The sequence below is a fragment of the Ursus maritimus genome, unplaced genomic scaffold (genome assembly GCF_017311325.1).
Source record: "Ursus maritimus isolate PB19 unplaced genomic scaffold, ASM1731132v1 scaffold_49, whole genome shotgun sequence".
NCBI classification, from domain to species: Eukaryota; Metazoa; Chordata; class Mammalia; order Carnivora; family Ursidae; genus Ursus; species Ursus maritimus.
The window spans coordinates 121,699-135,882 of NW_024426652.1; the positions used below are offsets into that span (position 1 = coordinate 121,699).

At 39.4% G+C, this 14,184-nt stretch overlaps 1 protein-coding gene and 1 pseudogene across 1 annotated transcript; both read right to left on the minus strand.

Annotated features, from left to right (window-relative positions):
- Positions 1-5,789: 5,789 nt before the first annotated feature.
- Positions 5,790-8,985, minus strand: LOC103681514 (annotated as a pseudogene).
- A 1,795-nt stretch (positions 8,986-10,780) lies between these two features.
- LOC103681515 (olfactory receptor 11H6) lies at positions 10,781-11,776 on the minus strand. Its single transcript, XM_008711103.2, has one exon. The coding sequence runs from the start codon at positions 11,774-11,776 to the stop codon at positions 10,781-10,783; it is 996 nt and encodes a 331-aa protein (XP_008709325.2).
- Positions 11,777-14,184: the final 2,408 nt, after the last annotated feature.

Consider the following 14,184-nt stretch of genomic DNA (forward strand, 5'->3'; position numbering starts at 1 on the left):
CTTTTGGGTTTTCCATATAGAGTATCATGTCATCTGCGAAGAAAGACAGTTTGACTTCTTCTCTGCCAATTTGGATACCTTTTATCCCTTTTTGTTGTCTGATTGCTGTTGCAAGGACTTCCAGTACTATGTTGAATAATAGTGGTGAGAGTGGGCATCCTTGTTGTGTTCCTGATCTTAAGGGAAAGGCTTCCAGCTTTTCCCTATTGAGAATGATATTTGCTGTAGGCTTTTCATAGATGGTTTTTATGAGCCTGAGGAATGTACCCTCTATTCCTACACTCTGAAGGGTTTTAATCAGGAAAGGATGCAGTATTTTGTCAAATGCTTTGTCTGCAACTACTGAGAGGATCATATAGTTCTGGACTCTTTTCTTGTTGACATGATCTATCACACTGATTGATTTGCAAATGTTGGATCCCCCTTGCATCCCAGGGATGAATCCCACTTGGTCTTGATGGATAATCCTTTTAATGTACTGTTGGATCCTATTAGCTAGGATCTTGTTGAGAATTTTGGCGTCCATATACATCAGGGATATTGGTCTGTAATTCTCCTTTTTGATGGGGTCTTTGCCTGGTTTGGGGATCAAGGTAATACTGGCCTCATAGAATGAGTTTGGTAGTTCCTTCTGTTTTTATTTTTTGAAACAGCCTCAGGAGAATAGGTATTATTTCTTCTTTGAAAGTTTGGTAACATTCCCCAGGGAATCCGTCAAGCCCTGGACACTTGTTTTTGGGGAGGTTTTTGATCACTGTTTCAATCTCTTCATAATTAATCGGTCTGTTTAAAAAATCAATTTCTTCCTGTTTCAGTCTTGGTAGTTTATAGGTTTCCAGGAAGGCATCTATTTCTTCCAGATTGTTTAATTTATTGGCATAAAGCTGTTGATAAAATTTCTAATGATCCTTCCTATTTCATTGGAGTTGGTTGTGATCTCTTCCCTTTCATTCATAATTTTATTAATTTGGGTCCTTTCTCTATTCTTTTGAATAAGTCTGGCCAGTGGCTTATCGATCTTATTTATTCTATCAAGGAACCAGCTTCTAGTTCTGTTGATCTGCTCTACTGTGCTCCTGGTTTCTAATTCATTGATCTCTGCTCTAATCTTGATCAACTGCCTTCTCGTGGGTGGGTTAGGCCTGTTCTTCATTTCCAGCTCCAGCTTCTTGAGGTGAGAATATAAAAACTGCATTTTAGATTTTTCTATTGAGAGAGGCTTGGATGGTTATGTATTTTCCCCTTAGGACTGCCTTTGCAGTGTCCCATAGGTTTTGGACCAATGTGTTTTCATTGTCATTGGTCTCCATAAATTGTTTAAATTGTGTTTTAATTTCCTGGTTTACCCAATCATTCTTGAGCAGGATGGTTCTTAGTTTCCAAGTGTTTGAGTTTCTTCCAAATTTTTCCTTGTGATTGAGTTCCAGTTTCAAAGCATTGTAGTCTGAGAATATGTAGGGAATAATCTCAGTCTTTTGGTGTCGGTTGAGACCTGTTTTGAGACCCAGTATATGGTCTATTCTGGAGAATGTTCCATGTGCATTTGAAAAGAATGAGTATTCTGTTGTTCTGGGGTGTAGTGTTCTGCATATATCTATGAGGTCCTTCTGGTCTGTTACTCAAAACTCTTGTTTCTTTGTTGATTTTCTGCTTAGGTGATCTGTCAGAGTGTTGAGGTCCCCTACTATTAGTGTATTTTTATCTACATGTATCTTTATTCTGGTTAAGAGTTGGCTTGTGTATCTAGCTCTCCCCTGTTGGGAGCATAGATATTTATAATTGTCATATCCACTTGTTGGATACATCCTTTAAGAATAATATAGTGCCCTTCTGTATCTCTAACTACAGTCTTTAGTTTAAAATCGTATCTGTCTGATATGAGAATTGCTACCCCAGCTTTCTTTTGAGGTCCATTGGTGTGAAAGATGGTATTCCATCCCTTTACTTTCAGTCTGAATGTATCTTCAGGTTCAAAATGAGTCTCTTGTAGACAACAAATGGATGGGTCATGTCTTTTTATCCAGTGTGCAACCCTGTGGCGTTTATGGTTGCATTTAGGCCATTCACATTGAGAGTGATTATTGAGAGATATGATTTTAATGATGTCATGTTGCCTGTGAAGTCTTTGTTTCTATGGATTGTAACTTTCAGTTCTGTATCACTCTTGGGGCCTTTTTACTTTTGTAGAACTGCCCTTAATATCTCCTGTAGGGCTGGTTTCATGGTTATGAAATTGGTCAGTGACTGGCGATTCTGGAAGGTCCTTATAAATGCATCAATTCTGAATGAAAGCCTTGCTGGATAAAGGATCCTTGGATGCATGTTCTTTTCAAATAGAAGTTTGAAAATACCCTGCCAACCCTTCCTAGTCTGCCAGGTCTCTGTAGACAGGTCTAACGTTATTCTGATATTTTTACCTCTGTACGTAAGGATTTTCTTCCCCCTGGCTGCATTCAATACTGTATCCTTGGATCTAATATTTGCGAAGTGCACTATGATGTGATGTGGAGGGGTCCTCTCTGCCTCTTGGACACGAATGATTGCTTCCTTTGCTAGATTAGGGAAGTTCTCAGCTACAATTTGTTCAAATATCTCTTCTAGACCTCTGACTTTCTTCACCCCCTTGGGGATGCCAATGATTCTGACATTGGAACGTTTCATTGAGTCAGTAATCTCCCGTAATGTACATTCTTGAGATTGTGTTTTTTTTTTTTATCCAAGTTTCTGTTTTAACTTTCTCTTCTTTCATCCTATCCTCCAATTCACTAATTCATTCTTCTGCCTCATTTACCCTGGCCATCAGAGCATCTAGTTTATACTGCAATTGATTCATAGCATTTTTTATTTCATCCAGACTAGCTCTCATTTCTGCCCTTAGAGATTCTATATTCTCGTTAATATTTTTGTAATATTTTTTTTCAAGCCTACACATCATCTTGACCATTGTTACTCTGAACTCCATTTTTGACAATTTGGTTATATCCATATCCATCATTTCTGTGGCAGAGGCCACAGACTCATTATCTTTGCTGGGGGGGGGATTTCTCCTTGTCATTCTGATGAGGAGAGGTTGCGGGTATGCACAGAGCCCAAATTATTGACCAGGACCCAGGCAGTGTGCACTTGTTTTATAGAAGCCTTAGGGATGTGGGCTTCTTGATTTTTCAGCCTGCCTCCTGGGGGAGGGTCCTGCTGCGCTGATAGTCAGGCAACCCTGTTTGGGTAGAGTCACCCTGCCCCTGTGAGGGGGGATGGGGATGGGCACACTGTGAGCTGGTATTTCCGGGCCTTTGTTCTCTGGCGCTTTCCCTGGCGGTTTTCTGTGACTCTTCTGAGAGTCAGAGCAGCGGTGGCTGAATCCTAGCCTCTGTCTCAGAACAGAGAGATCGCAGTCAGCTCTCCACTGAGCTCTCTTGGCCACTTTAACTCTGTTTCTGTCGGTGCTGCTAAAAACCCTGCAGCGTCCCGGGTTGTGCACCCCATAGCCTGTGTCCCAGCCCTCACTTCCAGGGCTCACACGTCTCTGTCCTTTGTGCTTCTAACACCACCAGCTGCCCCCAGTTCCCGAGCACACTCCCGAGCTCCCTGTTTCAGTGTGGTTTACGCGCGCTCTGGAGTGCCAGTTTTCAGACTGGTTGCATGGGCTCCCGAGCTCCTGGTTTCAGTCTAGTTCGAGTGATCACTCCGGAGCTCCGGTTTTCAGACTGGTCGCATGCATGTTCCCAGGCTCATGTTCTCAGTCTGCTTTCTCGGGGGTGGCGGTCTGGGAGTTTGGCCGTCTCCCCAGTGCAGGTGGCTACTGCTTCCCGGTGCCAGAGCACGTTGGCTCCCTCCCCTTCCATTTATCTTCCAATATCTGTGTGCAGATTCACGGCTCCCCGCTTCGTACCTCAATATTCAGCGCTGGAGATGTTCATTTGTAGAGATCCAGATGTATCTCCCTGCATCTCAGGCTGATCTCGTGGGTGTTCAGGATGGTCTGGTAGATATTCAGCTTGACTCAGGGGACCAGCTGAAAAAGTGGTCTCCTACTCCTCTGCCATCTTTTTACCAATCTCCCTGATGTATTTTAGATGCATTATGAAGGACACATAGCACAGCCTGGGAATGTTTGGAAGGCTTTCTAGTGGAAATGATTTCTGAATCACATCTTAAGAAAAGAATAGGTGTTAAGTTGCAGTAGGAGGATACGTGTGAGCTATTTTATACAAAATAATTTCTGTGCCTTTTTTAGCTAACAAGTTCAGTTGAATCACTAAGATATTAGTGCTGAATTAAGGCAAAACTGTGGTGGATAGTTTAGTAGCTTCCCAAGTAGATGTCTAATTCCTGTCCCACCTTTTTTCAGTCCTTCTACTTACCTTGAAGCATAATGCTCTGTAGTTGCACAAGAATTTCAAAGAGATGTCTTTTGGTCTTCAGGTGAGGGTTTTCTTCGTTTCTTAGGCTATAGCATTTAAAAAACCTTTGTACTCTATTTAATTGCTTGTTTTAGACTTGGTAGGGTCTAAACACAAAGGAACTTTATTTTTTCTCACCACTTTTACTTTGGACACTTTCTGATGTTCTATTCGTCTCCATCTGTGGATAATATCTTGGGCCAATGTGATAGCTTTTCTGATTACTTTTAGTATTAAATAGGGTCTCTTTATCTAGATATTGGAAGTTCTAGTATAATCTAAAACCAAAATTTTTTTATTTTTTATCCAAATTAAGATTTATCTTCCAGACTGGGTCTGACTCAGGCTTGATGTACTTCTTCTCCTCTGCCTTTTTACTCCTGTTTCCCACATGACTATACTGCCTCTGGTTACTCTAGATTTCACGTGGGAGAAAAGTAAAGGTAAAAGGCTTTTCCTTGACTGGTATAGTTGCCTTATTGTTTGGGAGAAGTTTGTATGTTGATTTTGGTGGTGGTGTGGGGAGCTCCCTAAACTGCAGTTCTCTGATGTAAGTAATGCTTCATTGTTGGCTGCTTATGACTTCTTTCATCCCTGGATTCTGGTGACCCGTGCTATATAGACTCACTTTGGGGGTTGCTTTATTCTCCAAGTAGTGCTTTTGGGTGAAATCCCTTTCAAGATGGTCTAAGTTGGTTACTTTCCATGAGCCCTAACTAGGCTAAAGGTGAATATTCTGTATTTTCTCTATTAGTGGTGGGAATTCAGTTTGCTCCTGTTATGGCCCATTTTCTTTGTGGGAATCGCATACTAACAGCTCATCAACTATATATTTCCTCATGGCTTACACCAAACTTCCAGTCTCTCTTTGTGCACTGTTGATGAGGGTGAAACTGAAGTTACAGTCTCTTAGTGTAGCCAACATTGATGTGTGGGGTTTCTGCCAAAATTTAATAAAAGGTGAAAGATTTATATGATCTGAAGAGAAACCAGAGTATTCTGCCAAAAATCCAGGACAAAAGGCATTTTATGTGTTATGTGCCTTTTTAACAAAGCATCAGGCAGCCATATAAACAATAACCAATTTGATTAACATCTCTTAACAAAGTTGTATGGGCAGAAATTGCATACTGAAAAAGTCAAAACCTTCCTGGAAGTTAATATTAAAATTTTTAGGAGTTATTTTTTTCTTTGTAAGGGGTGGCAATCTCTTTCCATGGAAACACATTTATGAAACTAAAAGCACATCAAAGTATGATCAAATACATGATGAATTTTTCTTTGCACCACAGGACCATCATAGTTATGAATAAAGCCAAATCTGGGTTAAAAGAGGAGGATTACCGTTCCACTGTCAGAAAATGAATCATTGTCTTTCACAAAACCTATTCACAAAGGCTGGACGATTCTCATTCCACAAAAGACCTGACAGAGGGCAAATTTCACGTCCTTGTTGTGTAGGCTGTAGATGAGGGGGTTTAAGACTGGAGTCACTACAGAGTATATCATGGTGATTATCTTGTGCATAGCAACTGAGTTGCCAGATGTGGGACTCACATACATCACCATTATGGTTCCACAGACATAAACACTACAACTACATGGGATCTGCAGGTAGAGAAGGTCTTTTGCCGCCCAGCTGAAGAAGGAACTTGAAGCACAGCTCTGAGCACCAGGGCATAGGACCCAAGAATGTACTAAATGGTGGTAATGATGATAAGAGAGCTCACAGAATGGAATACGTGCTCTATGATGGGTTCAGGCGCACATGACAATGCCATCACACAGAATGTGATCAATGATGTTGGGACCACAAAAGGGTAGTTGAGAAATGAAGAAAATAGTAATTGCATGTCCAAGGAAACCAATGATCCAACAAAGAGACACCAGAATGACACAGAGCTCCCCAGTCATAATAGAGGGATAGTGCAGTGGATGGCAGATGGCCAGGACTGATCATAGGCCATGACACAGAGGAAGAAGCACTCGGTTGTGCCCAGGGAAAAAAAGAAGTAGAATTGAGTGAAGCAACCAGAGAACGATATGGTCTTGGTTTTGGAAAGAAAATTGACCAGCATGTTGGGGACTGTGCAAGTCACATACCAGATTTCTAAGAAGGAAAAGTTGGCCAGGAGCACATACATAGGGGTATGGAGTCGATGGTCCCACCTCACCGCACAAATGATGGCTATATTCCCAGTTAGAGTCAAGATCTAGATCAACAAAATCATTGAGAAAAGGATGCTCCATATTTTCCAGGTACCAGGAAAACCCAACAGGACGAAGTGTGTCATAGTAGATATCCCTGACTTATTCACGGTCTCCGGACTGTGGAGAGAAGACAGACAGATTTAGTGACAAGTCACTTTGCTGCTGAAACATTTGACACTTCTTAGGACAGGCAGTTTGAGTGATCAGGCAAGTGTATTACAAATCCTAAAACAAGTCTTGAGTAAATCCTGCTCTGTTCTGAGTGAGCCATTTGGCCCTGATTCTTTGTAACTGTACAATTCTAGGTTGTTTGAACTCTTTGTCAGTGGGCAAAATCAGTTAAATTTCACCTTCTTTTGATAGAAAGAAATACTTGAGTTAGAGGCAAAAATAGTTTGTCTTATATTTAATTTTTTTTCAGTGAAAGTTCATATGTAGCAGTTAGTGCTATAAATTCACTTCAAAATGTGAGTATACTTACGCTATCATTTAAAAATAGGTTTGTATCTAACACATTTTATAGATTTAAATGGCTTGAGCTTCGATGTTATTACAAATTCTCTACCTGTCTGTCTCCCCCCACCTTTTTCTTGAGCTATTTCCATTAGGAGATTTATTTTCTATCACTTTTTCATGATACTGGAAGAAAATCAACAAAGATACCTGGATAATTAATTCTTACTGCTATTTCCTATTTAAAGATTACTTTCACATGATAATTTATCATACACTTCATATCCATTTAAAATATGTCATTAAAGATTAATATAACATATGCAGTGTATTGGGGAAGAAAATTAAAATCACCAGGAGATTGTCTTCTAAAGCTTTTCTCACTGCTGTCACAAGTCTTTCTTCAAGTTCACTGTTTGGAAGATTTTACTTCAGTTTCTTTAAAAAGTACCCCCAATTTTGATAGAAAACAAGACTTGCCCTTATTCCCTTTACAACACCATCACCAAAGATGATGTCTTTTTAAGAATCAACTACAACTCAGAGAAAAGAGCACAATGGTAGCTTTAACATATTGTAACCTCCAGACATTTTTTAACAAGAAACCTCTTTGATAAGAGGAGAATTTTCCTTAAAAACAGTTGATAGAAGTGGTGTACATAGAATATTCATAGTACTCACTGAACATAATCAAATGGAAAAAATCCTCCTATTCAGTCAGGTTATATTAAGTAACATAAAAGTGTTTATAATGAAGCAGCTGTTGCAGGTTCACTAAATGAATAATGCCTAAAGTGAACTATGAACCTATTCCTCTAGAAGCAAACATGACTTTCCTATTGGACTGGTTCAGCCAAAGAAGGTTGTAGTCTTGTGGAAAAGAAACCAAGAGAAAGACATTGAAAGATGGGGATACATTCTTTTTTCTTTTTTGAACTAGGATGATTATAAAGAAGTAAACTACCCTGCATTGATCATCATTTTGATCAGGGTTCCAGAGAATAGATCATCTTGTGAGAAGCAAATGGTTCCTCACTATGGGAACTCCGTGCTTTCCAAGCAAGAGACCTCTGTTCTCAACAAGACAAGAAAGCAATGATGCAGAGAGCAGCCACTTACCACCTGGAACAACAGCCCAATAACTTGAATCAGATTCACAGACTTTGACTCGAAATCAAAATGCACAAGACTTAGGTCTATGTATTTGAGCCATAGACTACTCTTTTAGAAAAAGACCTCACGGAACAACTATTAGCCGTAGGGAAAGCATGGTAAATGAATTTCACAAATAATTTCCAACATGATTAAAGAAGCAATTCCTAATATATTCACCATTAAATTATATGTGAATCTTACTCATTATATACACTGATTTGATTTTACCCTTAAAATTTTTTTAATGCCACCTCTCCTGAGGGTGGAGAAGAGTAATGCAATGGACAGAGGGGAGAGCTGAGAGAGGAGACCAAAACAAAACAAAACAAATCCCTATTTTCTCTTGGTTTTGGTCCCAGTGGATGGAACTAGTTCCATACTGTTTTGTTCAAAATATCTATGAAAATCATACCATTCTTGGTGTTCCAGTCACTTCCTGAGAAGGGGAAGATCTGTGGATGACTTTGTCACCATTTAGTACACTTATCTGGGGGAGTGTGAGTTCCAGGGTTATCTAAATACTCTGAAAGTTCTGTCTTTTGAGTTGTGAGGAACCAATATTCCTTGATACTCAATCTCTTGAGCATATTGAATGAACAAATGTAGGTGAATAGACCCACCTGTGGTGCACAATAGCAACACCCATTAGAGATGCCTTTTCCTGTATATTATGAAGCTTTCCCAGGTCCTGGGGAGAGTTCATAGGGAAGTCACAGATTCTCTCTTTCACTGCCCTTAATGTGGAAGCCCTGTGTGAGAGCTTCATGCAGGCTTATTTCACCTCCCTTGCACCAAAAGGTTCTAGTGGCCTGCTTCCAACAGAGCATGACAGAGATATGTGCTGGTGTTAATTTATGTGTCAGTTATCCATTGTTGAGAATTCTGAGTTATGTCTTCATATGATCCTAGAACGTTCCATTTCTTCCCTAGGGACCTTCTTTCTTCTTGCCTGGGGGTTTCATCAATATTTCTGATAAGTTGGCCCATAGTGATTAGTAGGTAATGTGCTACATTGACTCTCTGGGGACCCCATAATCTCTTTAAGTTTGTTTTCTCAAACAGGGTATGTGATTCTGTGCCATGGGATACACACAGCCCCTAATTAAATGTCTTCCTGAAGGGACAGTTTTACTCAGACAAGATAATTTTGTATTACACTAATTATGTATGGTGGAACAGAAAGTATAATTTGTGATTATTTTTAAGATAAAACTTTGACTTTAAAAGAAACATTGTCCCCAGATGCCCATGTTCTCTGACCACGGTGTGCCAAACACTCTTTGGTGGTGAAAAGATTTGAGGAATGGTGTATGAGAGTATTTCATCACCTAGCACCAGCAAGCCTATCTTCCTGGCACATCTAATTTCATTTCCAATACAGCCATAACTAAAAGGGTATACTTTCATTTTAAGTAGATTGGCCTCTCAGCTAATGGCTTTTCTGTTTCAACATGGGGTTTGGGCAGAAAGCTGGAATTTGTTCTTGGTATAATTTTCTCTTAATACTTTTCTGACTGAGCCATTGCCCTATAACTTTCTGAGAGGCATAAAAATATGTTTAGGACATTGTTATTCCATATTGCAAGTGGCATTGTCACAGTTTATTTGGGGGAAGTGCTATGAGTAAAGATGTCCAAATGGAAGAACATATAGATAGATCTTTGTGAAATGTAGGCTTAGAAGACTGAATGGAGCAGTGTAGTGAATGAGAGCTTTGACTGGCAGGAGAGTTTGTACTTTACGTAATGCAGGTATGAAGCATACTCTGTTTTTGGTGTAAAAGACAGCTTTAAACAACGGCAATGTCTGTTACTGGGTGGGTTTATTTTTTGGTGCCCCTTTGGTCCATTGTCTTTAAGAATATTTTCTGAATTTAGACGATTGCACTCCTATTGAAAGGCTCCAGGTACACATGCATTTCATTCTTTCCACCAGCTAAGATTAAACCAGGAAAGATACATCAAAAACAACATACATATAATAACAAAATGTAATTACTTAGCAAGGTAATGCATGTTTAAAATGTTTTATTTAGCATTTTTCACTGATGAGTTGAACTTGAACTGCTAAGGAACTATGGGAAAAAAAGTATCTTCCTCTACTTAAGTATGAGCCAGAACATGACTTACTGAAGCCATTCTCTATTGTTTTTATAAATAATGACACATTCTGCTTCTTTCTTTCTTTCTTTTTTAAAATGTTTTATTTAAATTCAATTGAGTTAACATAAAGTATATTATTAGTTGCAGGGGCAGAATTTAGTGATTCATCAGTTGCATATACCAGCCAGTGCTCATTACATCAAATTCCTTCCTTGATGCTCATCACCCAGTTACCCCATCCCCCCACCCACTGCCCCTTCAGCAATCCTGTTTGTTTCCTCGAGTTAAGGGTCTCTTATGGTTTGCCTCCTTCTCTGATTTATCTTATTTTATTTTTCCTTCCCTTCCCCATGTTCATCTGTTTTTGTTTCTTAAATGCCGCATATGAGTGAAACCATAGAGTATTTGTCTTTCTCTGACTGACTTATTTTGCTGAGCATAATACCCTCTAAAAATGTCTCAGTTTTGGTTAGTTCTTAATCCTAGGGCTTTCTTTAGGGCATCTTTCATGTCTTTGTTTCGGAGACTATAGATAAGGGGATTTAAGAGTGGAGTCACTGCTGAGTATACCAAAGTGATGATCTTCTGCATTCCTGTTGGAGTCCCTGATGTTGGGCTCACATACATCACCATAAGGGTTCCATAGAATAGAGACACCACCATTAGGTGGGACCCACATGTGGAGAAAGCTTTAGTTCGACCAGCACCAGAAGGAACACGAAGCACAGCTCTGAGTACCAGAGTGTAAGATCCCAGGATGGAAAGGAAGGGCCCAAAGATAATCAGTGAGTTGAAGGTGTAGCATATAAGCTCAGTGGAAGGAGCAGGGATGCAGGCCAGTGTGAACAATGGGCCTGGGTCACACACAAAGTGGTCAATGATGTTGGGTCCACAGAAGGGAAGTTGGGAGATGAGGACAATGGGGACTGGATAGCAGAGAAATCCACTCACCCAGCAAACACAGACCAGGACCACACAGAGCTTCCCAGTCATGATGGAGGGGTAATGTAGTGGGCGACAGATGGCAAGGTATCGATCATAAGCCATGACCGATAAGAAGAAACATTCTGTTGTACCCAGTGAAAAAAAGAAATAGAATTGGAGGAAGCATCCAGTGAAGGAGATGGTCTTGGTCTCAGAGAGCATGTTGACCAGCATGTTTGGGACAGTAGAAGAACTGTACCAGATCTCTAGGAAGGCAAAGTTTCCCAAGAAGATGTACATGGGCGTGTGAAGCCGCTTGTCCCATTTCACTACACAGACAATAACCCCATTCCCCAGCAGGGTGAGGAGATAGACCACCAGGATGAATGAGAAGAAAACATTCTGCATCTCCCCCTGACCAGGGAAACCCAGAAGGACAAACTCAGTCACAAAATGCTGTGTTGTTGTGTTCTGGGATTCCAAAGCTGTTAGAGAAACAGAAGTAACTAAGGAGTGAATAATAATGAACATTTATAGGTTTTGTTAACAATTGACTTGTACAAAGTATTTTTATTTTACATTATCTCATTGATCTTCCAAATGACCCTTTGAGCTGTAGGGAGGTGTGCTTCTTCATCCTTCTCTTTCACAGATAAGAAAACTGGAGTTCAGAGAAATTTAAGGGGTTTACTTAAATGTGCAAAGGCAGGAATTCCTGGATACACTGGCTTATTTGGAGATTGGTTTGGAGCAAACTTCACTTCATTTCAAATATTCCTGTAACCTTGAGTCTCAGTAATGTCTCATATTTCATATTAAGATCATTGCCTCTTGGATATTCTACATGTAAGTATACACTTTGGATACATTCTTTTACTTTGAAACAAAATTTGAGAATAAATCTGAAACAATAAATTATCTTTTTAGAATTTCACATTCAAAAGGCCAATAAAAAGCAGAGAAGTAGAACTGTGTGGTGGGAGTCTTGAGCCCCCTTGCATTTCTGCTCTGAGAAAGATGCTCTATAAACCTCAGGATTCTGTAAAATGATGGGAAAATCATTTATGTAGCCCCCTCTAAGTCACATTCTGTTAGGTGGCATCTGGATTTGTAGAACAGTTTAGCTCATTCCCTCTTGAGGAGCTCTGGTTCTCTCAAAGTACTTTATGTTGAGCAAAATCTGTCTCCTTTTTACTTCTATGCATTGATCCTGTTGGGACTCTCTTTTGCTGAAGCTCTACCAAATAAGTCTCATTCCTCTTCCATTATGGTGATGATGGGGGGGGGTAAATAACAGATGGAAGCTATTGTGTCCAATATACATGACCTTTTTTTGGATGCCACCATTTTTTCCTGGCTTGTTTCCCCCTAAGCTGCACTATTCTACATCATGGCTAGGCTTTTGAGGTATCTTGCAGCTGGTATGCCAATTTTGTGTAGTAACGAAACCATGTGCCTTTTTTTTTTCCCTTCTGGGAATTAAGCCTTAAACACCATAACTCACCATTTATCATCTTGCTTTTACCTAAATTAAATAATGAATTAGAAAGTTCACCTTAGGATACGCCAAGACCAGAAAGATCATCCTCATATTGGCTGAGTTAGGAATTAAGACATGAGTATAACTTTGGATGTTGCTTAAAACCTTTCTGAAGCTCTTGATCCAGGCTCACTTGCTTAATTAATTATTATTAATTAATTAATTATTAATTAATTAATTAATTTTGCAAGGGGTGGGGGCAGAAGGAGAGAGAGAATCCCTGAGATCATGAACTGAGCCAAAATCAAGTGTCGGACGCCTGACTGACTGAGCCACCCAGGTGCCCCATGTCCAGGCTTAATTTTTTGTCCTAGAGGTTCCTGGTTAAAATTCAAGACATTTGGCTGGGTAAAACCACCGTCAGGATTTTAAATTTAGTAATATCATGACTACAGATATAGGAAAATTGACCGTATTATTAATGTTGCTGTTAAGATATGAAATTGCATCTTTATGCCAATTAATCTTCAGAGATCATGAGGCCCGCTTCTCAGTATTTGATCAAACCTGGAGCAAACTGAGAGGTAAATGTTTTACTGTCAAGGTAACTTTGGATATTTGTATTGATCAACAATATTTTTAGAATGATGAGAAAGACTCTAATAAACATGACTTTTATGAAAATCTAAATTTTGTCCAAGTAGGTTCGTTCAATGGACTATAATATGACCATATATATCAAAATTTCTAGAAGAGTTGTAATTTCAAATATACCTCCCATAACTATACCTGTATTTGCTAGACCACATGCTATCATTTTTGGTCAGAAAATATAGTTATTTGGCTTGTAATTAAAAAAAAGTTGAATGTTGAATTTAAATTGTAGCATGTTATCCATTTACTTATTCATTTCAGCATTAAACAAATGTTTATTCACTGTTATATTCCCAGCAGTGTGCTACATCCAGGGGTACAATGGTAAGCATAAAAAATAAAATTCCTCCCCTTTTGGAACTTATGACTTACAAAAGCAATCAAGACTGCCACCTCCATCTGTAGTGTCTTGAACTGTGTGTTTCCATAGCACATACCCAGTTATATACTGTGAGCCTGAAAAAGCTATTTATTCCAGCTCATAATAACTTAGATAAATCTATGTAGTGAGGGTAATAGCATGGTTGCCAACCTTATTTGACATAAATGAGCTATTTTTGGCTTTTCAAGACAGTAGGCAGAGACCTGAGACACAAATTGATTTACTTTACTCACAACCCAGGAAGTTCTTGTCACCAAGAAAAGAAATATAATTCCAATTCATGGTTTCTGACTTGGAACCAGACATCATTATTCTTACCTCCTTCCTGGTCATCTGACTTCATGATGTCCAGGACCTTTTGATGTTTGTGCTGCAGTGAAATTTTAGTGACCTATGGAATATAGGATCAGAAAAAGGGGCAGG

What these genes read in the sequence shown, in the direction of transcription:
- LOC103681515 (XM_008711103.2), bottom strand. Translation starts at nt 11,776, where the DNA reads ATGTTCATTATTATTCACTCCTTAGTTACTTCTGTTTCTCTAACAGCT.